This window comes from Chiloscyllium plagiosum, unplaced genomic scaffold (assembly GCF_037043375.1).
Source record: "Chiloscyllium plagiosum isolate Xiang-an unplaced genomic scaffold, Cpla_swu_hap1 HiC_scaffold_23, whole genome shotgun sequence".
Lineage (NCBI taxonomy): Eukaryota > Metazoa > Chordata > Chondrichthyes > Orectolobiformes > Hemiscylliidae > Chiloscyllium > Chiloscyllium plagiosum.
In genome coordinates, this window is record NW_028270161.1 from 22,265,490 (window position 1) to 22,292,559 (window position 27,070).

Genomic DNA, 27,070 nt, shown 5'->3' on the forward strand with positions numbered 1-27,070 from the left:
CATCAAGCTACATGAAGTGATTGCATTGTGGGAGGTCAGTGTAGGATGAATGAATGAAAATGGCAGAGGCTTAGCCATCACAGAAGTGTCTCATTGAGACAGACACAGATCATGCTCGGGATGAAGAAGTGGCCGGAGGGTCCTTCAGCCTCATTATGTAGCCCTTTCACTCCACCTTCTTTTGTGCCATTCACCTCAGCACCTGAGCTGAAACAGTGAGTGCTGAAGACACTGTAATAAGCCTGTGCTGATTCACCTTCCGGCTTCCCATTCTCAAGTAGATAGCAATTCCAAAGGAAACTTGTTAATTGGATGCCATCCAGAAGATTAAAGCAGAAGATGTGCCACTCTTACCTCTCAGTTAGAGATCTGGAAAGTTAGCTGCCCAGATTTAAAAATTAACATGTCCACATTCAGCCAATTGACTCTGTTTTTCCCTCCACAGATGCTTCCAAACCTGCCGAATATACTCAGCATTTTTCATTTTTGTTAGATTTCCAGTATCCGCAACAGGTTGCTGCTTTAACAGCAACATAAAGGCTATTTTGCCTCAGAATTGCTACCATACTGAGGATACTCACCACGATAAAGACTTCACAGAAGCATTATCGGAATAAATGAATACCAAAGCACTTTTCAGGAGATATTAGGGTAAGCGGCTAAAAGCGCAGACCAACAGCCAGGTTTTATAGAGCTTTCCAATAAGGAGAAGTAGTGAGAGGCACTTTGGGAAGGACCCTTAGGTCCTAGACTGCTGAATTTATCGCCTACAATGATGGGATAAAGAACACAGAAGATACACAGGACTCCAGAATTTAAACAATGGAGTGATATCTCATAGTCCTGAGGAAGGGTTATGTCGATTCTCTTGCTCCTGAGATGCTGCATGACCTGCTGTGCTTTTCCCAGCACCACACTCTCAAATCTGACTCAATAGCATCTGCAGTCCTCATTATCTCTTGATATCACAGAGTTGTAGGGCTGGAGCCAGATTACAATGAAAGTCAAAGTTGCAGAAAGATTTGAAATTCAGGACTAGGAGCCAAGTTTACATGGGACAACCAAACTAACTAGAGAAGGTGCAAGTTACCAAATAGCAGCCGAAGCTTCTAGAGAGTTGAAGATGCAACACCGGCAAGGGGAGGGAAGAAATATCAAACAATGCAAGAAGTACTCAATGGGTGAGGCCCTTGTGTGGAATGAAAGCCAGAGTTAATGGCTCAAGACAACAAACTCCCCTCAGAATTGGAAAAAATAAATTCTGCTGTCTGAAAAATGAGGGTAGAGGTTCTAATCTGAGATTGACAAACTCAAATGTCGAGTCTGAAGGGTGCAGGGTTCCTAATTAAAAGACAGGACATTGTTTCTTGAACATGAAGAGTACGCTATAGTGAAAGGTAAAAGAAATTGCTGTATCACATGAACGGCATGTTTGGGGGCCAAGGGACCATGGGAAGGGAGGAGATTAAAGGGCACATGTTGCATTTCTACCCTTGCAAAGGAAGATGTCAAGAGGAGGGAGTGATGCCTTTAAATGGAGCTAAATAGTTGCATGCGGAGTTAAAATTAATTTTGGAGGCTCAGTAGAATCAATTCACAACACAACAATGAATGTGAAATATTACTTAGGGAAGCCAGAATATTAATCACAAACCCAAACATCAGAGACAAAGGGTGTCTCACTCAGATTGCATAATTTCATAGCCCTGTCATTCCTTCAACCCATGCCCAGTTCTGTAGATTGTTACCTTTTACTTGCTGTAATCTGTCCATAAACAAGAGTTAACACAAAGGCACAAATGGACCATAACAACAACACCGGACAAGACTAAATTGGTTCCTCTTACCCATTATGTGCTGTACATTTACAGGAGTCAATACTGAGACATATACCAGGCCATATCACAACAGACACAAGTGAATTATTCCCTTTCACCTGCTGCTTCCTGCAAATATTTATCTTATCAAATCACATCTTTAGTCTGGAATGTTCCAACCATCTTTGGTAAATATCATCTATCTTTCCATCTCCTAAAACTCATTGATTTTTTTGCTGAGGTGAGTGGGTACAGATTAACAAAGCTTTGACATTTCATAGAAGAAAAGTCACAGTACAGAGGTTGCCTTTCTGCAATACCCTGAAGCATTGCACTCTGTGTGTTATTCATCTTGTTGCAGAATAGAATGCTACGGTGCATCTTCTAACCCAAATTTCACCGTCCACACTCACCACCTCAACCCCCAACACTTGACAAGATCTCAGTATGATTCAAGGTCTGCTACAGGACCCCAATAAAACTGGCAAATGCTCTCCAGTGATACAGAAGTCAAATCATTTTTTTTCTTGGAAGAAAATCAATGGCAAGAAAGAATTGCTTTTTATCACTCACACATATCTCAGACACATCTCAGGAAGCTTCGAAAAGCTTGAATTATTTTGTCGTACAGTAATTGCTATAATGCAAGTAAAGTGGCAACCACTGCATGCAGAGCACAGATTCAAACAAACATGAGGTGAATGACCAATTTGTCATTTTTATAATAAAGTTAAATGACAAAGGAATGTTTTCTAGGCCACTGGAACAGCTTATGCTTGTTCAAGTATTGTCATGGGATCTTGAACATCCAGTCAAAGTATTCAAAATCATGACCTGGATTTCATTTCTCATCCAGACAATCTGAATTATGTGCACATCTCTGGTTTGGGACTCAAATCTTGAACCTTCCAAGTCAGAGGCAAGTGTGTCACCAACTGAAGTGAATTAATATGCTCTCAGCTGATACAGACATTGCCCAGCATTAGTGCATATGGACCGAAATCCCACCCCTTACTGCTCCAGCTGATGGTCAATTGGTCAAAATTACACTGGATGAAGGAGTGGTTCACCTTAAAGTGAGGACCTAGTTCCCAGAAAACTCTCACCTTGAGTGGAGCAATTATTTATTCAAAACAACAGATGGAATTATGAATTCTCCCTCAGTCTCCCAGCTCAGAGAGTCTCCGCTGGTAATTAACTTGCACATTTATGATTGCACTGGGATATCTGGCTGTCAATATCGTAAGATTCTAGGCTATATATTCCATTTCCTGTGTCCACTGCAGATGAGGCTGGAGCAATTTCCAACCGGATCTGAGTTCTCTAAGCCCAATTCATAAAACTGATCCCATTCGGCCACTAAATTGGTGACTTTTCTCAAAAGGGTCAAAGAAATGGCAGAGATGAGATATGTAAATGACATTGTTGGATTAAACCATGTAACTGAAGCCAAATGGAGGAGGGCTTTACCCTGTATCTAACCTGTGCCATACATTCTCTTCACAGTGTAGTGGGACCTTTCATTTATATTAACCCATGCTATCCAAGGCCAGCACTCACTAATGCTCATTGTAATTACCAGACTCCTTCAGTGTTGACTACTGCACATTATTATTTCTGAAACCCTGGTTTCAAACAGTCAATATTGTGTTCGGAGTTAAGATGGTTTCTTCATGTAATTCACTGAACTAATAATGTGGCATGTGGGTGACAATGAGAAGACACCATTGGTCTATGGGAGACAGCAGCACTGTAAAAATCTCTGTACTTGCTGCATGTACAAAGTTGAATCTGAACAGCACAACATTTCCATTGAGCAAACCTGCCAGGTTTGCAGTATTTCTGGGTTTAACAGCTCTAGCAACACCTCACAGGTAGTTCTGGTTTCAGCTGGATTGTTTTGGACAGTGGTGTGGAATGTGAAACAGTTGCACCTCCCTGACTGGGTTGGGAATTGAACATGAAAGAATGTACCAAACAATCAGTGGTGGAATGCTCGGGGGAGGGGGAGGGGGGGTCGCAAAGGAGGAGTACATTTTAAAACAAATTCAGCAGGTCGGTCAGGATTATGGAGAGGAAGCAGAAGTAACATTTCAAGTCCAGTAACCTTTGCAGAACTAGGAAAAAGCGTTATCGACGCTGTGGAGTTGGGGGGGTGGGGGGGGTTGGTGGGTGGTGGTGGTTGCGAGGTATAAGCACTTTTGGTGGAGATAGCGTCAAGAGAGGAAGGAAGACAATTAGGGAGACAAAGGGATGGACAATGGCAAGCCCATTGAAGAAAAGCTAAAAATATGGTCTCTGAATGGGTGCTGTGCTGAAAGCAACTCATGTCAAGACAGGGCCTGGGGTGTTGGGGTGGGCAAAACACATGGAAGGTGGTGAAATCAATCTTGAAATCAATCTTGAATCCTGAAGGTTGCAGGGTCCCCAAATGGAAATCTTTGTGTCTTCTATTAAATTTAATAATAGTTTTCAATATGTTGATTTGTAAAACCTTCAGGATTTCTGCTACTTCCAACCTACGGCACAAACTCATCACTTTAGGACAGACAAATAAAACTTGTAGGAAAGTTTATCAAGGGTCCTAAACCCTTTCTGGCACTGAGCAGTGGCGCTGAAGTGCTTTTTCACTTTGCCTTGAGGCTTTCTCGTGATAACTGGAATAGGTCTCACTGCCACTAGGACCTGAGAAAATTGCCCATGGTAATGTCTGTTCTTGGAATACAACAAACTTAAAATTTATGTAGCATATTTATTGAAACAAACATTCCACAGTACTTACCAAGGGTATTTTACAACAAATTATTACAGGAGATATTATGTTATACAAAAGGTTTGGTCATGAAAATAGGTTTTAATGAATGAGAGCAGATGCATGGGAACAAGAACTGCTGAAAGCTCCATTCTAATTGGGGGTACCATGTATGACGACACCAGGCACAGCACCTCATTTGCCAGGATCTGGGTTGGATAGGTAAATAGGTGTTGGCTACTTTCCTCCACGGAGTCTCTCTGACTGTACATCCAACCCATGAACTCACTGAAGCTTAGGAAGCTTTGGTAATGCAGCACAGCGTACAGCCAAGATTGTATATCAGGTTCAGGCTTCCAGTGCGTTCCGATAAAACCAGTGAAATGAGGGGAACGGGAAAGCTGAAAATTTCAGATAAAGCACACAAATGGGAATCACATCAGAGATTCCCAAATCATACACTGCTGAATTTTCAAACTGTAAGTATTCTTCTGGCCTTTCTGTGTTAGTTACAGTGCAGTATGCATGCATTAAATAAATGTGTCATTTTTATTTATATCTTAATTTTTATTTTACTGCAGTCTTTAAATACCAGTCACATTTAATGAAAGTCATTCACCCGAATGGAAACTCCTGTGGTCTCTGACTGCAGTTCCCATAATGTGTCATTGAATCACTCTTCACAGCCACACTAGGCCTCACGCTCTGATTTGCTTATGACATTGTGCCAGTGCCTGCTTGGCTCCATTGTTGGCACTCCTTCCTTCTCTGCCAAACTATCCACTCTGCTTCTTAATGCATTTCATCCAAGCCATCACTCCAACTGTAGTAGTGGGGGATTACTTCACTGTCAGTCAGATGTGACATCTTTTGAATGAAATGTTAGGTTGAGTGCCCATCCATCTGTTCAGATAGATTTTTTTTAATATCCATCTGGATATTGGAGCATTAGTGGAGTCTTCAGATTGCCTGACTGACATTCCTTCCTCATTGAAAAACAAATTGGCCACGTGTGGAATTCACAGTTGTTCCTGGGATCTTGCTGAGCAGAAAGTGCCTGGCCGTATGCTCACAGTGGAACAGTGGTTATAGTTTGAAGTCTATGAGCTGACTGCGAGTTTGTTGAAATATGTAATAACAGTGACACTGAATTTAGCTCATTACGACATTTAAAGGATTCACTAGTGCTTAATTATATTTCTGATTGAGCCGAAGTTTCAGAGATGCCTATGAAGATATCTCTCCCTCACTTTCACTAACAGCACTCCACAGGAACAGTCCCCTCCATTACAACTTGGTCCACTCTTCCATCAGTCTTAATACTTCCTCATTCCACCATAGCACTGTCCTGTGCAATCCCAGAAGGTGTTGCATTTCATCTCCACTCTTGTCACTTTTCAAGGCCCCAAAACACACTTTCCAGGCAAAGCAACATTTTACTTGTACTTCTTTCAATCTAGTTTATTGTATTTGCTGCTCACAATGCAGCTTCCTTTACAATGATAAGACCAAACTGAGGCTGGGTGACCATTTTGTGGAATACCTTCATTCTGTCCATAGGAATAACCCTGACCTTCTATTTGTTTGCCATTTCAATAAACCTCCTTGCTAACATTTCGTCCTGGATCCAACTAGTGTTCTAAAAAAGTTCAATGTGAACTGGAGGAACACCATCCAATTTTCTACTTAGATGCTTCTAGGAATTGATGTTAAGTTGTACATCTTCAGAGCATGACCATTGTGCTCTATTTTTCTTACATCCTCCCACCCTCCTCCAGAATGTCTTATTGGCTTCGCTCTCAGTACAGCAGACCCATTTTCTCCCTTTCACAGCTGCCATTTACACCTACTTTACATCTCTATCTCTCTTCTGGTAGACACAACATCGAGGGCCAAAGGGCCTGTACTGCACTGTAATGTTCTATGTTCTTTACCACCATTAATGTTGCGTTTTTCTTTTGCTCTCGATAACCTCACAATCTGTTCCACTTGTTCCTCCTCCCCCTCTTGTACTGTATAAAAACCATAATTTTACAGCTCCTTTCAGTTCCAAAGAAGAGTTGGAGTAGATCCAAAATAATAATTGTTTCTCTCTCCACAGATGCTACCAAGCCTGTTGAGTTTTTCCTGCTGATTTCAAATTTTCAACATCTGCAGCATTTTGCTTTTATGTAACAGTGATCCCTTCCCCACTTTTATTTGATTAGAAGTTCTGATAACTGTGAAGTAGAAAAGAGAGGCTAATTGATGAATGTGATTAAGAAGAGAAAATGAGGTCTGCAGATGCTGGAGATCAGAGATGGAAATGTGTTGCTGGAGAAGCGCAGCAGGTCAGGCAGCATCTAGGGAACAGGAGAATCGACGTTTCGGGCATCAGCCCTTCTTCAGGAATGTGATTAAGACCCAATGCACAACTGAAGCTATTGACAGACATCTAGCGAGCACTATATATTGGGACAACTAACAGTGATACTTCTTATGGAATGTGTGGGACATCTGTGTGTAAATCATTGGCCCAGTTTAAGGAGACAGTAACACTTGGAAATGGATATACTGGAGTACCATTTAAAAGTGTACAAGACAAAATCTGAACCGTATGTGTCATTTGCAAGTTTTTCAGGTTTTGTGATTCCCAGCTTCATTCATCGTGAACTAGGTAAAATGGAGCCTCCTCCACAATAGCTCTCAGCATTCAAATCAAGGACACATAGAAGTGAGGCTGTCATCCTGAAACAATCTCAGCTTCAAAATCATTTTGTTTAAAGAAGTGAATCCACTACAATGCATGAGGGATCTCCATGGATACCCATGAGTCAGCACATCTGATGTCATACCTTGGATCATTAATACCAACAAGAGGCTCCCCCTGGTGGCGCAGGGTGTAAGTGAATTGCACGATGCAGTCAATGTGTGGTTATAATTCTTGACAATGGGTCACATCCCATGACAGCAAGTAATTAATTTCAACTTAATAAAGCTGAAATGCACTAGAAAATGACCTTTATAAAATTATTCTTTACATCTCTCCAGGCAAGCTAGTTTAAATATTGCTTAAATACTGCCTAAAGTAATTAGGAATATGTTTCGATACCTACACTTATATGTTTAAATGTTCAGTGGCCCTGCACATCATGTAAAAACATGACTTTGTTGTGATGCCTTCCACTGTTCAAAGGTTTAGCAACATCTTTGGCAGAAGAATGGTCACCTAGGTGATGTATCACAAAACTACCAGTGTCCATAGCACCGATCCGACCATTTTCTAGTTATTTAAAACAAACAATGAAAATTTTAAAATTGATACCTTAATGGACAAAGAGCCAACATAAGTTAGCAAGTCAGAATGGGGATTAAGGGTGAACTGAACTAATGCACACTAAGATATGGACAGGAGAGTTTTGGTCAAAGTCATGTTTATGAAAGATGGAAGATACTGGGCCAGCATTCACAAAGTCAAGTCTAGAATTAAAGGCATAAATAATGAGTCAGATATAGAATATAGCTCCATACATGTGAACATATTGTTCCCTCAAACATTCCAGTGCTTGTAAAGTATGTGTTAGCTTCATCTACGTTGTATGTTGAGAATATCGAGAATCAAATAGATCACAGTTCAATACAGTGTAATGGTCCCTTCACACTGTCCCATCAAACGTCACTACACGAATCACAGTTGGCCACTTCGACTGCGCCACTCTACTATTTTCTCCCAATTCCTACAGAATTTGTCTTTTGGCTTTTGAATATAATTCTGGGCACAGAAGATGATTATCCTTTCTTTCTTGAAGAGGATTTGAACTCAGAGGGTAGGGGGTATCCATTTTTTTAATCAAACCACAGACTTATTGAGCGAGGAGACTTGTTACAAACTGTGATTAATTGAACTGATGACTAGGGCTGTAGAAATTTGATACTTTGCAGTTATTAACACCTGATGATTCAATCCACAGTACTGATATACAATACACAGAATTGGCCAAAGTTGTCTGTAACAGTGGTTACTCTCCACATAAACCATTTGCATCACATTTGCCTGCCTTGTGACAAGTGTGACAATGCTGCTCCTTCAACAACAGTAGGTTATCCTTGGTTTCTTTTTTCAGAGGGGTCATAAAAACATAGATTCTGAAATGTCTGCATTAATCGACTTGAAGAGGCTTTTAAGTTTTTAAACAAACACTTGTACAATGGAAGGGGAGTGGCCAGTTTTCCCAGCTCAGCTTTTCAAGCTAGGGAAGTGATTGCTGGGCCCCTTGCTAAGATATTTGTATCATTGACAGTCACAGGTGAGGTGCCGGAAGACTGGAGGTTGGCTACGTGATGCCAGTGTTTAAGAAGGGTGGGAAGGACAAGCCAGGGAACTATAAACCAGTGAACCTGACCTCGGTGGTGGGCAAGTTGTTAGAGGGAATCCTGAGGAACAGGATGTACATGTATTTGGAAAAGCAAGGGCTGATTAGGGATAGTCAACATGGCTTTGTGCGTGGGAAATCATGTCTCACAAACCTGATAGAGTTTTTTTGAAGAAGTAACAAGGAGGATTGATGAGGGCAGAGGGGTGGACACGATCTACATAAACTTCAGTAAGGTGTTTGACAAGGTTCCCATAGGAGACAGGTAAGCAAGGCTAGATCTCATGGAATACAGGGAGAATTAGCCATTTGGATGTAGAACTGGCTCAAAGGTAGAAGACAGAGGGTGGTAGTGGAGGGTTGTTTTTCAGGCTGGAGGCCTGTGACCAGTGGAGTGCCACAAGGATCGGTGCTGGGGCCACTACTTTTCATCATTTATATAAATGATTTGGATGTGAGCATAAGAGGTGTAATTAGTAAGTTTGCAGGTGACACCAAAATTGAAGGTGTAGTGGACAGCAAAGAAGGTTACCTCAGAGTACAACAGGATCTTGATCAGATGGGCCAATGCGCTGAAGAGTGGCAGATGGAGTTTAATTCAGATAAATGTGACGTGCTGCATTTTGGGAAAGCAAATCTTGGCAGGACTTAACTTAATGGTAAGGTCCTAGGGAGTGTTGCTGAACAAAGAGACCTTGGAGCTCCTTAAAAGTGGAGTCGCAGCTAGATAGGATAGTGAAGAAGGCATTTGATATGCTTTCCTTTAGTGGTCAGGGTGTTAAGTATAGGGCTTGGGAGATCATGTTGCAGCTGTACAGGACATTGGTTAGGCCACTTTTGGAATATCGCGTGCAACTGTGATCTCCTTCCTATCGGAAGGATGTTGTGAAACTTGAAAGGGTTCAGAAAAAATTTACAAGGATGTTGCCAGGGTTGGACGATTTGAGCTACAGGGAGAGGCTGAACAGGCTAGGGCTGTTTTCCCTGGAGCATCGGAAGCTGAGGGGTGGCCTTATAGAGGTTTATTAAATCATGAGTGGCATGGATAGGATAAATAGACAAAGTCTCTTCCCTGGCTTGGGGGAGTCCAGAACTAGAGGGCATAGGTTTAAGGTGAGAGAGGAAAGATATAAAAGAGACCTAAGGGGCAACCTTTTCATACAGAAGGTGGTATGTGTATGGAATGAGCTGCCAGAGGAAGTGGTGAAGGCTTGTACAATTGCAACATTTAAAAGGCATCTGGATGGGTATATGAATAGGAAGGGTTTGGAGGGATATGGGACGGATGCTGGCAGGTGGGACTAAATTGGGTTGGGATATCTGGTCGGCATGGACGGGTTGGACCGATGGGTCCATTTCCGTGCTGTACATCTCTATGACTCTATGTCTCTATGACTCTGGTCTGGTTTGGTCTTTAGCAGTCTGGTTGTTCAGAGGCGCTGGTCAGGTGTTAGTTGGGAATCCAAAAAAGACAGCTCCATGGAAGGTGTTCCATCCTAAATCTCTCTGCCATCTCTCTCTCTCTCTCTCTCCCTCCCTCCTATAAGACTCGGTGTTTGATTTTACCTTTTTTGCCAAGGTGTGTTTATGGAGATTGTTGCAGGAATTTGGAGCAGCATCATTAAGTTGGGATAGTCTGTTGGGTTTTTTGGATAGATTAAGTTATCCTGTATTCTGTTCTCTTTTGTTTGTGTTTCATTCGGTACTCTGTAAATAAATTATTTAAAACTGAGAGGTTTTTAACCAGCTGCATCACTCCTGGAATACCCACTATACACCTACCCAAAACAACTAGGAAAGTTAGGGTTTGACTTCCTTCTTGAAATGTTTTGAGGGGGTCTGGCCTGGTCCATAACACATGTGCTGTATCAATGCATCAGGACCATAACCCCAGGAGCTGCCTGAGCACATCACACCAGAAATATACACAATGCCATCAGTCAGTTCTGCAATTCGTAATATGTAGGCCCTTACTGTGTCTGGAATCCATGCCCTGTGAAGAGGTGACCGTTGTCATTTCAAGAGTGTGGCATGTATGCAGACCCAATGGTGGGAATGAATCATGGAAGAATACTCTAGAAGCTTCTATGTCTCATGAATGGGAACATTGTGTGGGGGAAGAGGTCTTAGTTCCCAGGCTCTGGAATAGTCTTCATGCTATTCTGTCTCTTTCACTGTTCCTTCAACCTCTGTGCATTGGAGAAAGTGAGGACTGCAGATGCTGGAGATCAGAGTCAAAAGTTGTGGTGCTAGAAATGTACAGCCGGTCAGGCAGCATCCGAAGGGCAGGAGAATCGACGTTTCGAGCATAAGCTCTTCATCAGCACCACACTTTTTGACTCTCTGTTTCATTCAAACACTTTATGGCTCAGTGACTTCCCCTGGTATTTTGTGTCAAATGGTAAAAATAACCAACAAAAAGCTCACTACATGTGCACTCATGTCAACACAATATTTATATAATAAAACCTCTTGAGGCATACACAAGATCAAAATCAGCCAAAATTTTACACTGAACCTCTTAAGGTCAGGCAAGCGGTCCGAAGAGTATCTTAAAAGAAGGCAGATGTTTTAGGAAGCGAGAGATCAGAATTGGAGGGATGCAAGCATCTCAGAGGCTTGGAGCAAATGAGTGATATGGGGAGGGCTCATGAAGGCATTAAGACAACAATGAGAATTTTGAACAGGGAGTCAATCAATGTCAGGGAGCACAGGGCTGATGCTGCAAGTTACAGCAGGGGCAGGAGAAGTTTGGATGTTCTTCAAGCTCTTTGTGCCTTGTCCAGGTATCCAACCACTTTATAGCTCAGTGACTTTCCCTGGAAATGTCACAGAGATGGTATTTTGTGTCAAGTCAGAGGGTGAAAAACAGAAAGCCCGATAGGAGAGCAATTGGGATGTGTGTGTGTACAGGGCATCAAAGGCTTGCAAATTTTGGCTGGGACACAAAACCAGATTACTATGAAAAATAAATCAGGAAGAATACAATATCCTACTGCTCCTACCTCCCCAGAATTAAATATTTGGCTCTGCACGGCCAAACTGAAGTCATGTCCTTGGTGGGAAAAGAAAGACACTTCGGCTCACTGTCAACCCCTCTTGTGCCAGAACGAGAGGGCAAACTGGGGAGCGAGGATGAATACTTTACAAATAGGTAGCATATGGGGATTGGTGGGTTTAATCTTGCAGGTCAGTCCTAGTAAACCAAGAACAATGGTGTGTGCACAGAATTAAACATTTAACTCTGGTGACATGAAATACAGTTCACTGTAAGATGAAGACCAGGGTGCTATGTATTAATTAGCGTGTATATTGCAATCCCATGCCTACCTTATACTGGCCTTGCTACATCCAAGCTTGTAACATTCTCCCACTGATGTCACATCACGTGTATACAGGTTACCCAACCGGGGAATTACGAACTCAGAGCGACCCAACGCACTAGTTAACACACAGTTTGGTAAAGAAGGGACGTCTACTGTCACAGTTCAACCTACAGTTAACAGGAAAGCCTTGAAACTACGACTGCGGGCAAACTAGTGAGTAGCAAAGTGACTCTTTTTCAAAGAGCATCCCACTTTCCCTATCGAAACACACAAAATGATGGATTAATCACAATACCAGGACAGCATTTTTCGGAGCTTGCAATCTCTGGGTACACCACGGGTGTTTTATATACCTGCTGCCCACTGTTGAAAGACAAATCCAGCAAGCTAAGGGTTAAACTCTGGCTTCCCAGTTCAATACATGCAGAACAAACCTGAACGCTACTTTATGTAGCAAGTGCAGTGTCAGACCCACCCCTTCGCCGGAGAAGGTAACTGCATCTGTCAATTGCAGGGAAAATTACACATCGAAATCGCACATTACTGACCGTCTGCTCCAGGTCAGGGACCCCAATACGAATGACCACAGTGCTGGGCGCGGGGTTGTCCATTTGATGTCCGGTTTTAGCTGCTGTACTCGTCCTGATGGTGTGGTAGATGGTGTCCTCTCTGCTGAAACTCTCCTCCTCTTCACCCTCGCTGCAGTTGCAAGTGTTCTGCTGCTGCTGCTCCTCCTCATGTTTCCTGGCTGTCGGACTGAGAGGCATGCTCTGTGCACTAACCATCGACATCACATCACTGGGGGGAGACAGAGAGAGAGAAAAAAAAACCCACAGTCAAAACCTCTTGGAAACCCGCGCACACACACACACGCTGACACTCACACTCAAACACAGACATGCACTCACACCTACGCATTCTCACACAAATTCACAAATGTGCACACACCGTACACGTACGCCCACACTTCGGGACACTTGATCATCCTCAAGTTCACACTGATCACAGATTTTTCACAAATGTAAAAAGACTTTGTTTTACACACATAACGCTCACAGCAACACGTTCACACTCGCAAACATTCATTTACATACACACTCTCATTACACGTGTAAAAGCTCAGATATACACACGAGGCGGGCGAGATTCATACATATTCATACGCTCAACATCCTCTGTAGTTTCCAAGCACGATGGCATGTCCCAAGGTGCTTCACAAAAGCGAATAGCCTAACACAAAGCAGGCATCAGGACAGCAGACCAAAGGCTTGGTCCAAGCTGGTGGTACCATGAAGCACCATTGAAAGAGAAAGGGGTTTCCTGAGCTTGGCCCCTCCACAGTTGCAAGTAGAGGAGTAGCCAAAATCAGAGGATACTCAAGTAGGTAGAATTAAAGGAACACAGAGATAGAGTCAGACAGCACAGAAGTGGCTCTGGTCCATTGGGTCTGTGCCTAACCACATGAATGCCATTTTCCAGCACATGGTCTGTAGCCATGAATCCAATTCCAGGCTGTGCATTCCTGATTTCCCCTCTGGGTGACACAATTTCTCCTCAAATCCACTCTGAACTTCCTGCCCTTCACTTTAAAATGATGCCCTTTTATTCTTGGCCCTTTAACCAAGAGGAATAGAAGCTTTCTATCCACACTGCCTAAACCTCTTATAATCTCATACACCTCTGACAGGTACCCCTCTCCGCCTTCTCCTCTCTAAAGAAAACAAACTGAGCCTATCCAGCCGTTCATAGAATCCCCATAGTGTGGAAACAGGCCCTTCGGCCCAACAAGTCCAAACCAACCCTCCAAAGAGTAACCCACCCAGACCCATACTTCTAGCTTATTACTCAACATTTACTAATGCACCTAACCTACTCATCCCTGAACACTATGGGCAATTTAGTATGGCCAATCCATATAACCTGCACATCTTTGGATCGTGGGAGGAAACCCGAGCACCCGGAGGAAACCCACACAGACATGGAGAGAACGTACAAACTCCACACAGAGAGTCACCCAAGGCTGGAATCGAACCTGGGTCCCTAGTGCTGTGAGGTAGCAGTGCTAACTACTGAGCCACTGTAGCACCCCATTGCTAAGTGGCTCCATTCCAGGCAAAATCCTGGTGAATTTCCTCTGCCAGTGCAATCACATCCTCCTGAGGGTTGTCAAACTACAGGAGGTTATCAATAGTGGGGGGGGGGGGGGGGGCAAGGTCATGGACTGATATGAAAAGTACAAAAATTTTAAACTTGAGGCATTGCCAGAAAAGGAACCAATGTACAGTCAAAAAGTGCACATAAATATATATAAACACATAGACACATGTATGTGTTCTCTCACATACAGCCAATCACGTAGACTTAAAAATGTAAGATATTGCAGCATGGTAGGAGGCCATTTCGGCCATCAGACTCATCCCACTTCTCTGAAGGTGTGATTGGATTTGATCCATTTTCCTCCTGTTTGCCCATAGCTCTGAAATTTCTCTCCTTTAAATATTTATCTACTTCTCTTTTGAAATGTAATACTGAATCTTTCTCCATTATCATTTTGGCAGTACTCTCCCAATGGTAGCATCTTGCTGGGTTATAAAAAATCTAAATTTTTGGCTCCTTTTGCCAATTGATTTAAGTCTGTTCTTTGGTTAACAAATTGTTGCCCGTGGAAACAGCTTCTCATTTTGTTGACTCAGAATGTTCCTTATCTTTGAACATCTTTATTCAGAGAATGTTCCCAGCTTTGCTCACCTTTCTGCATACCTCAGTCTTTCATTGAGTATTCTAGTCACCCTCCTCTTACACCATACCAGACCCTTTAACATGCTTTGGAAAGTGTAGTGCCCATAAATGAAAACAATATATTAGCTCAGGCCTAGTGAATGTTTCCCATATATGCCTTGCTTTTGTGCACTCTATTTATGTATCCTCCTTAATATATTACCATACGGATGATCTTTCCTTTTTTTCACTCTTCCTTACAAAATTGATCACTTTGCACCTCTGCCCATTCGATTTCATGTGCCATTTGCCTGCCCATTGTAGCAGTTCCAAGGCTCGGAGGTCTGCTCCTATCATCAATGCTTACTCATGTTATAAATTTCAAACTTTGTGCAAAACAAATGCAAAATGGTGTCCTATCTTCCAATAGATGTTGAAATTTAGTCAATATTAAAAAGAGCAGTGGTCCTAATACTAACCCCAGTGGTCACCATGATATACCTCCTCCCAGTATGCAAAACAATAGTTTATTGCTATTCATTGCTTTCCACCTGTTAACTGATGTCATATTCATGCCACCACTGCCCCATTGATCATATGGGCTCAGCTTTGCTCACATGTCTATGATGTGAAGTGCTGCATTTTGGTTGGAAGAATGAAGAGGGGCCAGATAAATTAAAGGGTCAGTTCCAAAGCAGAGGACTCTGGAGATGGACAGGCACACAAGGATTGAAGGTGTCAGAGCTGGTTAAAAAAAGTGGTGAATAAAGCATACGGGAACTTGGACTTTTTTAAACAGAAACACAGCCTACATAAACAAGTTATTATAAACCTGTATAAATACTACTTCATCCTCAACTGGAGTACTGCATTCAGTTCTGGCCATAGTACTTGAGAAAAGATTAGGATTAAAAGGTTATTTAATGGTGGTGCTCAAAATCATGATGGATCTGCACAGAATAGATAGGGTTCCATTCGAAGAAAGATTGAGAACCAGAGGACATCAGTTTAAGGTGATTGAAAAAAGAAGTGACAGTGAAATAAAGAGAAATCTTCTTATGCAATGAGTGGTTAGGGATGGAATGCCCTACTAAGATGTGAGTTTGTGTTTTACACAAACACATATTTATGTATGCTTAGCCATGTCTTTATATGGTATCTATATACACACAAGCATATAACAAGTTCAATGTACATATATTTATACATATATTTGCACAAAAACACAGGCACAAATATGTATGCACACCCAGACAATAGAGACTACAAACCTTTAACTCCTTAATAATACATGATTACAAGGTCTTGTTACTGCTGCAGCAGAACGATGCATAGTGATAAATGCAGTTTTCCACAAAAACAAAACAAATATTTTATCTTGATCTTGCTGTAGTATTTCTTCAATTTTATGTATAGATTTCCTTGACACACATGCACACAAACACAAACTGATTAATCCATTGCTTGCCTGCTGCATGCAATTCTAAAGGTATAGAGACTGAGTATGCCCACAGTAGCAGTGAGCTCCAATTGTGTCCCCTGAATGCTCACTTTCAATTATTAAAATTTGGGATAACTGATCCATTTGGAAGGGTGCGATTATATCTGCTTATTTGTCACAAGTGACAGACCAAGAAATATCTGAACTCAATATCTAAAAGTGCAGCCTAAATCTGCAAGATTTGTTTGGTCAAAGGAGGTGTATTGATCTGGTACAGGACTTTCCTGACACATGGGATCATGGATGACATTGTTGTAAATGGGGTGCCTGTAGGTAAGATAAATGTAGGTTGCTGAATGTGGACAGGCTGTTATCTCGTTAAATACCTATTCCACAACAAAGTGGTATCTTTACTCTGTATCTAGCCAATATTCTTATTGACCTGGGAGTGTTACACTGACAGTGTAGAGGAAGCCTCATCTATATCTAACCTGCTTGGTCTGTCATTTATTTCATTATAGAATAAAATTCAGAATGTAACCTTTCAAAGAATTATTTTAATGCTATAAAATTGAAAAGATATCACCTTTGTTTCATGGGCTAAATGGTACCAAAGACCAAGAGATACTTGAAGGAACAGAGGATACAGAGAGAAAGGGAGATCAATGGGAACTCTGAGTTATACAAGGCACAGAATAAAGGTAGAAAGGTAGATACAAGACAGAGAGAGAAATAGAGGAAAAGATGGCACAATTTCTTGCTCTGTAAGAATTACAGATGCACAGAATGATCATAGCTCAGAAATGAGCCACTTCAGTCAATTGAGCTTATGCTGGTTCTGAACCGAGCCAGTGAGTTCCATGTCCCTGTTCTTTCCCCTTATCCGAAAAAAATTGGTCTCTTCTTGCACTTATCGAATTGTCTTCTGAACGTCTCTGCTGAATCTGCTTGCACCAGGTAATGCGTTCCCAATCCTAGCCAGATACTAAGTCATCATTAGTTCTTTTACCAATCACTTAAATCAGTGTCGTCAGTCCTTCACCAATGAGAAACAGCTATCTTTCTCTATTCTGCTGAGATTCTTCCTGACCTTAAAAACCTGCAATGAATTCTGCTCAACGTTTTCTGCTCTAAGACAAACAACCTGCAAACTATTCTTGCAATTCCTTAATTCCTGGAACCATTCAGTTAAATCCCTTCTGTATCCTCTATAAGGCCTTTACATCTCAATGTTACAAACAGTACTCTGTTGTGGGTGAAACAATGTTTTATATAAGATTATCATGAGTTCTTTGTATTTATATTAAATGCCTATAATTATTAAGTCCAAGATTCAGTAATTAATTGCTCTCTTAAGCTGCCTCCAATGACTTATGCATGCAATTGCCCAGATCTGATTATTCTCTTCGAATTAACTCTTTTATTTCACCTTCCTTTATTCTCCTAGCACTGCATATCAATTTATACTTATTTTCTTTAGTTTTATTTTCCACATGCTCACCTATTCCACCAGCCTGCCAATAACCTCTTGAAGTATATTACCACTCTCTTTATTGTTCATTACACTTTCCAAATGATGTCTGCAAATTTTGAAATACACCGTAGTTCCAAGTCATTAATACGTATCAGGAGGTGTAAGTGACTTCATGTGAACTCCATGATACACCTTTATCCTGCGCAAAACTAGTGGCGTGCCACAAGGATCAGTTCTTGGCCCTCAATTATTTATTAACTGCATTGATGACTTGGTGAAGGCAGCTAAGTGTAATGTTTCCAAATTTGCAAATGACATAAAAATATATAAAGGCAATGTTGAGGAAGTCTTCAGAGGGATATAGGGATGTTAGGTGAGTAGGGAAAATAATTGGAACATAAAATGTGGGAAAATGTGAGGTTATGCACTTTGGCAGGAAGAATAGAGGAGCTGAATATTATTTAACTGGAACAATACTGCAGAAAGCTATAGCACAGTTGGATTTTATGCATAAAATTGCAAAAATAGCTGGCATCCAGGTTTAGTGGGACAAGGGGAAGGCAATTGGAATGTTGGCCTTTATTTCAAAGAGAATGGAATGTAAAAAGAGGGAAGTTTTGTTACTGCTCTGCAAGGCATTAATTAGACTAAATCTAGAATACTGTGAACAGTTTGGTCCCCTTATCTAACACAACATATATTGGCATTCGAGGCGGTCTAGAGACAGTTCACAAGATTTATCCTGGGTATGGAGAGGCTGTCTTATGAGGAGGGGTTGAGTCAGTTGGATCTGTAATCACTGGCATCTAGAAGAATGAGAGGCAATCTTATTGAAACATACAGGTAGTTCTCCTATAACCCTGTAATTGCATTCCAGTGAAACCTCACTTAATAGAAAGATGCTGAATAGAAATAATGCGGCCAATGGGAAAAGTGGGGTTAGGGACAGACCAGCAAAGAAAAATCACTCACAATCACTCAAAAATCACCCAAAAGCCTAATGCAAGGTTAGCACAGCTTGAATGAAAGCTTAAATTATATTTATTAACAAAACAAAAGTAAATTTAACACATAAAATTGAAAATTGAAAATATATTTTTAGTGCTGGGACAGAGGGTCATCATCATCACCACCTCCAGGTGCAGTTGTGGTTGCAGAGGTGAATGGCTATGGTTTATTGTCTTCAGACTGTTCCTGGGGGTTGGTTTAAAAAAGAAAACATTTAGTTTTTGCTGCGTTGCCTTTTCTCTTCTGTCTTGAAGAAGCTGTTCATAGGGTGCCAGATGATGTCTTATTGAAGAACTGCTATCCTCCCGGGTTCTGCGTTGTACCCGTTGGCCTCTAAGAGCCGCAACCGTCTCTCGATTTCCCTCAGGATAGAAGACAAAAGAGAAGGGGAAAGCTCTCATGGCGTGTGTAAGAGTAATGCAGTCCTGGAGGAATTATACAGGGCTTAAACAGGAACTATACAAGAATATTCTTGTCTCGGGGGAGAGCAATGAATATTCAGGTGTTTAATTTTTGAGATGAAGCTGCTCAATGTATAGTTTTGTATGTCTCACACGCTCTGATGGCAGCTGACATTAGCACATGTGCAGAACGAAGCATGTAAAACAATCACTGTTGGAATCACACTGTTGCGAATAGAGGTAAGCGTTCTTGAAAATACTGTTGCTGAATTCTTCAGCGACGTTATAGCCAAATTGTGCCGTCAAAACACGCTTGCTGTGAGATTATACCTATAAAAGATTTTTTGGGGAGTTGACAGGGCATATATAGTGAGGTTGTTTCCACTTGTGGGAGAGTATCGGACCAGAAGTAACAGTCATCAAGTTAGAAAAGTGATGAGGAAGAACTTCTTCTCTCAGAGCATAGAGATTCTGTGGATGTCTTTACCACAGGTTGGATTAGTCAGTATATTAGTTACAAAGTAGGAAATTGAAATTGAGGATTCAGATCAGCCACAGTCCAATTGACTGAGATGATGAGATGAATTGCCTGGCAGCGCTCTCCTATTTTGAGAAGAATTGCAAGATTATGGTGAGTAATGCTGTACAGGCAGTTCTTCCAGAACGCAATGGTTAGCACTGCTGCCTCTCAGCACCAGGGACCCGAGTTCAATTGCCGCCATGAGCGACTGTCTGTGTGGAGTTTGCACATTCTCCTCGTGCCTGTGTGGATTTCCTCCGGGTGCTCCGGTTTCCTCTCACAATCCAAAGATGTGCAGGTCAGGTGAATTGGCAATGGTAAATTGCTCATAATATTCAGGGATGTGTAGGTTAGCTGCATTAATCAGGGGTAAATGTTGGGGAATGGGTCTGGGTGGGTTATTCTTTGAAGGGTCGGTGTGGACTTGTTGGGCCGAAGGGCCTGTTTCCATACTGTAGGGTATCTAATCTAAGCAATTGTTGCATTCCTTTGTGACCGCACTCTACATAAAAATCGCACAATACAAATAACACAAAGTGTTGGCAATCTACTTGCACTATAGCCAACACACATTTTAAAAGTTCGCGATTTAGAAACAGCGTTCTCTATTCACCCAGTCATGTCACAGCCAATTCACATTAACGAAAGACGTGCTGTAGCAGAACTGCCTGTAATTCTAATCTTTACTCACCAACATTGGCTGCATCCTTACTGGACCTAGTGACTTAACAGCTTAAAGGACACATGTTATTTTTATATTTACCACCCCTTTGTCAGTTTTTAGCCATTCAGTATCTGAACTACCTCTTTTACTGCCAGTCCCAGTATCAGCAGATAAAAAAACATATTTATTCTAACCAAGCCCACTGCCTTATGCTCGAGTCTCCTTTATCTTCCCAATCACTCTTACTGTCCATCACATGCTTATGAAGACTTTGACTTTTTTTAATGTTAGCAATCCATCTATCAATGCCGTAGTACTTTAAACATCTTAAGTAAACCTTCCATTGGTCTCTTTTGTTCCAAAAACAATTCTAATCAATTCAACATTTCCTTGTAACTAAAATTGTGTTCTGCCAAAATTCTTGGGAATCCCTATTTTGTACTTTCCTCAATGTGATCACATCAAAACTGCAGTGCAGACACCAAACTGGGTGCAGTGCTCTAATTATGGCTGAGCTCACGTCTGATAGCATTCTGCAAAACGCTCCGGCCTCTTACATTATATCCGATATGGCCTCTCATCTACCACACTTACCTGTCCTTCTATCTTAAAAGCGGTGTGAAGGGGCACTCAAAGACCCATCTGTTTCTCCACACTTCTCAGTATCCTACCATTTATTATGTATTCCCTCACTCATGTCGTACGCATCCACCTTGCCCTACACCCCTTCACATCTTCCATGTCCTGATGCTTCCTCATATCCCCTTTGTATCCTGTGTGCTCTCCATTCCATTTCCCTTTCTTATCCCTTCCATGACCCTACATTTCCTTTCAACTAGCAGCTGTGATAACAAAAGGATGCTGGGCTGACGGTCAGACTATTGAGTTTCAAGATGTCCTGAAGATGAATACTTGTTTCATTTGGGATCTGTTGACACACCTTGCAGAAGCATGCACGCTTTGTTTGATTGACGTCTTTTTACCTTCCAACAGGTTATTCTTTCTTTGATACTGTTTTTCAATGCCTGCATGTTCATTTGCATGGAATTAAGTGGATTCATTTTTCTTTTGAAATTAATACTATGAATGACAGTGTTTGCTTGACACTTTTATGAGGTTGTAAGTTGAGATATTTACTTATGAGGTTGTAAGTTGAGATATATACTTCACAGTAGACTTTCAAATCATCTTTGATTAGTGTGTCAATTTTAGGAGCATTTCCTAGACATGGTCGCCTTACCAATTGCTTTTCAGTTCTGCTCATTGTGAATGCAGGGAGAGTTGATATGGGGGGTGCTTGGGATTATCGAAGTGTCATGGAAGTAGAGTGGAATATGGAAGGTCATGGAGAGGATATGAATGGGCATAGAGAATCTGGGATATGGAGAAGCATGGGGTTATGAGGGGACACCAGCAACAGTGTTTAAATTTACTGCACACCAGCTTTCTGACTGTTCAGCAGAATTCCGCCCCCAAGACCCAGAAATCAATTAATTTGGCAGGATTCCAAGTCAAAAACACACCTGTCTACACAAAAATACCAAAAGCGTGGCAATTTGAATTTCCAGCAGGGATTTAAATTGCAAATCCAGCATCACTTACTATGAGCATTGGGTTAAGAACTGACATGATTCACGACCTAACAAAAACAGAGCAGTGGGAACAGGTAGGGAAATTCAAAACCATGGCCTAGAATGCTTCCATTTTGGCCTTGATGATGCAGACGTGCTTCAAACTGGGAGATGAAAACTTAATCCCTGGTTTCTTTTCTGAAAGGGCATAAAATAACTACTTTTAATGACAGTATGACAGCTTCCTGCATCCTTTTACAGGTCTCACATTATTCTGACCAAATTCTTTAAAATGAATTAAATTTTTTCAGCCATTTGCAATTTGTATTTACTTTCTCTTGATTATCAATTTAGGAACACATCCATAACTGGCACACATAGGCTTGTAGACTTGAATCACTCCAGTCTCAAGAAAAAGGCCCAATCACAGAGACATTGTTTCAGTTCAAAAGTTGATAATGTGATGTTTACTCCTTAGTTATGAATACTAGTGTATCTCATGCAATCACTTTTTTTTTTCAGTCAGTCATTCATGGAATGTGGGCATCACTGGCTAGGCCAGTATTAATTGCCCAACCCTCATTGCCCAGAGGGCAGTTAAGAGTCAATCACATGGCTATTGGTCTGGAGTCCCATGCAGGCCAGACCAGGTAAGGATGGTAGTTTCCTTCCCTAAGGGACTTTGCTTATATTCAATTGTGGATCGTGGACCTCGCCGGCTGGCCAGCATTTTATGGTCCTTTCCTATTTGCCCTTGAGAAGGTAGTGATGAGCTGCCACCTTAAACTGTTATAGTCCACATGCTGTAGATTGACCCACACTGACTTTAAGAAGAGAATTCCAGGTACCAGATGGGTTTTTTCCGACAATTGACAATGGATTCATGGTCAATATTACAGTCTTAATTCCAGATTTTTATTGAATTCAAATTCCACCATCTGTCATGGCTGGAGGCAATCACTATTTGCGTCTCTGGATTAACAGTCCATGTACAAGGCATATATCAGGAGTGTGATGGACTCTTCACTTGCTTGGACAAATGCAGCTCCAACAGCAGTTTGTTCATGATCAAGTAATCAATATCTAGTAAACTCTGATCATTATTTGCTGGTTCCTGATTACTGTTCAATGACCAATCATTCTCTGGGAGTACTTGATTACATTTCAGTGGTACTGTCACTATCCGTTGACTCCTAATTACTCTCTCACGACACCAGATCACAGAGCAACAGTACTTGTTAACTCCCTGATAACCAGGCCCTGATCACATGCTGGGTGTATCTCATCACCATCCAGCTATCTCTGATAACCACCCAACCATCCAGTTAACATGGTTAAATCTGATCACCACCTGGTGGTATAGTACCTCCAAACAAGCATAGGTTTTTTTAACAAAGTCCTGAGGAAATTTGCTATATGTGAAGTATCCATGAGTTAATTATGTGATGAAACAATCAGCAAAGAAACAGGTCTGGAAATGTGCTTAGTTGAAAGCTGCTCACTGGTCCCTGAACTGCTTTAAACTAAAGCCACACAATAAGCCACAAAGCGAGTTACTGTGCTTGAAATCTCTGAACAAGTTTAATTCAGCAAATCTTCCAGAGAACTGTCACAGTACCAAGATAAAACACTCCAGTCGTTAAAAAATGCAAAATTCTGTCCAGACGTAGGAACTAGGATGTAGCAGGTTATCTACAATATAAATTAATAATTTGAATGACAAAAGTGAATATACTGTTGCCAGGTTTGCAGACAAGACAATAATAGGTGGGAAAGCAAGTGGTGGGATGTCGCAAAGAGTCTACCAAGAGACGTAGACAGATTAAATGAGGGTCAAAGGTTCAGCAGATGGAATGCAAAGTGTGAAAGTATGAGGTTATGCACTTTGACAGGAAAAACAGAAGAATTGGAGTTATTTAAATAGAATTCCTCATCCTTGAATCACAAAGAGGCAACATCCAAGCTCAGCAGTTAACAGGGAAAGATGGTTGATCTTTATTTCAAATGGAATGGAGTTTAAAAATAGGGAAGTCTTGCTAAAATGCTTAGAGTGCACCTGGAAAACTATGAGCAGTTTTGGGTCCTTTATCTAACCAAAGATATACTGGCTTTGGAGGCAGTCCACAAGAGGTTCACAAGGTTGATCCTGGGTCTGGAGGAGTTGTCGTATGAGAAGAGCTTGAGTAAGTTGGGTCTGTTCTCTGTTGGCCTTTAGAAGAATGAGAGGTGATCTTACTGAAACATTCAAGATTCTTGGGGGACTTGAAAGGGTAGATGCAGAAAGATTGTTTTCCCTTGTGGGAGAGGGCATATCTCAACGTAAGGAATTGCCCATTTAAGACTGAGATGAGAAGGAATCCCTTCTTTCTCAGTGTAGCCAAATTGTGGAATTCTTTATTACAGGGGCTGTCGAGGCTGGTCATTAAGTATATTCAAAGTTAAAATAGACAGATTTCTAATAAGAATGAATTCAGGGGACTATGGAGATAGGATATGCAAGTGGAGTTGGAGATTACAAAATCAGCCATGATCTCATTGAGTGATGGAGCAGATATGATGGACCAAATAGTCTACTTCTGCTCCTATTTGTATGGTCTCATGGTAACACACAGCTGGGAATTCCTGATCCTAGTTGAGATTCATCAAGTGGCATTTACCCATTATCCCTATTTTCAAACTCATCCGTCCTACAATCCCTGAGACATCAATGCTCCTCTAAATATAGTCTGAGCATCAAATTCTCAAAAACTGGCAGATTTGCTTATAGCTACATAGGCTGTAAGCTCCAGAATCACCTCTTTCAAAAATCCCTACTTCTGTGAATAGGGTGGGTTTGGAGGAATATAGGCCGGGTGCTGGCAGGTGGGACTAGATTGAGTTGGGATATCTAGTCGGCATGGACGAGTTGGACCGAAGGGTCTGTTTCCATGCTGTACATCTCTATGACTCTATTCCTCTCTCCTCCTTTAACACACTCGCTAAAATATAACTCTTCCGATCAACCTTTGTTGTTTGCCCCCATACCTTTTAATATGTAGTTTGATATCAAATGTCAATTGATCATTGTCCTGTGAAGAACTTGCCTTTGTTTTACCATGTTAAAGGAACAAATTATTCCAGACTTACTCTGTTTAAAATCCAAATCAATATGTTTAAAAGTCCCATAAGACTGACTTCCAATTTTAAATTCTGCTCTAATCTTAACGTGTTGAAATGCATGAAAGGCATCCTTTCTGACAGCAATAAAATATTGCTAGTTCTGTTCTTTACTCGAACACAAATAAATTTCAGTTAAAAAAAAAATTATGGCAATATATCACACCCGGGAAGCATCATTTAGACTATAGACCCATTTGTTGAGTTTCCATAGTTTCCACTTACTCTTGCTGCCCCGTTGGGCCATTTCACTTCTCTCTGAGAAGTATCACCTTGCAGAATTGTGGTTTTACATCGAATTGTAGAATCCCTACAGTGTGGAGAGGTGCTGGGTTTCTGGCCCATTGACTCTGCACCGACCCTTCGAATAGCATCCCACCCAGATCCAGATCCCCACCCAATTGCTGTAGCTCCGCATTTACCATACCTGATCCACCCAGCCTGCACATCTTTGGTCTGTGAGAGGACATCAGAGCACACACACACACAGACACACACACACACACACAGACACACACACACGCATGGGGAGAACATGCAATCTCCACACAGATTCCACCCAAGGCTGGAATCGAACCTGTGTCCCTGGCTGTGTTCATCATTGTGCCATCGTGTCGTGTTAGGTCAAAAGTTTTATGTCAATGAATCCACGTTCTCTTGAATGTATAGCCAAAAAAGACAAAGCAACTTTGAATTATTTTTCTAATTGTGGAATAGTGTCCTCTTACATCTCTAGCATCCAGTTGGTTTTCAAAACCTCCATCAACTGGTCTGACAAAGTTCGATCTGCAAGGTTCCTCAAATGTATCAATATTCACCAAAGTTTAATGATTATGAAAATATCTGCTTCTAGTTCTGAAAATTGTTCTGTGGCCTTTACTTCATTGTGTCATCTTTTCTTGCTACAATCTCGTACACTGTTAGGTCTGTCAAGGCTCACCCCATGAAGGCATGTCCTTGTACTATTGGAAAGACATTCTCCAGTTTGTTAACATCTCCACTCCATTGAACAACAGAAGAATGGACTACTATTGAAATGGTGAATAATTGCAGCATGCTGGTATGCAGAGGGATCTGGGTGTCCTCATGCATGAAACACAAAAAGTTGGTTTATAGGTGCAGCAAGTAATTAAGAAGCCAATTGGAATATTGTCTTTCATGGCTGAAGGGATGGTGTTTGAAAATAGGGAGGTTTTGTTGCAGCTGTATAGGGCATTGGTGAGGCCACACCTGGACTACTGTGTATAGTTTTGGTCTCCTTACTTCAGAAAGGATGTACTGGCACTGGAGGGGGTGCAGAGGAGGTTCACTCAGTTGATTCCAGCATTGAGAGGGTTGGCTTATGAGGAGGGATTGAGTAGACTGGGACTATACTCATTAGAATTTAGAAAGATGAGGGGGGATCATATAGAAACATCAAAAATTATGAGGGGAATAGATAAGATAGAAGCAGGCAGGTGAAACTAGAACTGGGGGGGCATAGCTTCAAAATAAGGTGGAGCAGATTTAGGACAGAGTTGAGGAGGAAATTCTTCCCCCAAAGGGTGATAAATTGGTGGAATTCCCTGCCCCATGAAGCAGTTGAGGCCACATCATTGAATGATTTTGTTTTTGAACAATAAAGAAATTAAGAGATATGGTGAGAGGGCAGATAAGTGGAGCTGAGTCCACGAAAGGATCAGTCATGATCTTATTGAATGGGAAAGTAGGCTCGAAGGGTCAGATGGCCTACTCCTGCTCCTAGTTCTTATGTTCACTCTTCCACCACATTCAGCCAGACTATGAACCTCTGTTCTTGGCTAGTATCCTGAACATTCAGGCAGTAGTTCAACTTGACAGCAGCCTTTTTGTGCGTATCCCACAATTGTTG

At 41.5% G+C, this 27,070-nt stretch overlaps 1 protein-coding gene across 3 annotated transcripts in view; it reads right to left on the reverse strand.

The window, feature by feature from the left end:
- The window catches only part of shank3a (SH3 and multiple ankyrin repeat domains 3a), a 1,012,090-nt gene that overhangs the window by 808,351 nt on the left and 176,669 nt on the right, over window positions 1–27,070 (reverse strand). For all 3 annotated transcript variants that reach the window (XM_087999457.1, XM_043713934.2, XM_087999456.1), the window contains one exon: window positions 12,796–13,045. In XM_087999457.1, the coding sequence (XP_087855583.1) occupies window positions 12,796–13,038 (243 nt within the window). In that variant the 5' untranslated portion in view covers window positions 13,039–13,045. The remainder of the gene's footprint in view (window positions 1–12,795; window positions 13,046–27,070) is intronic.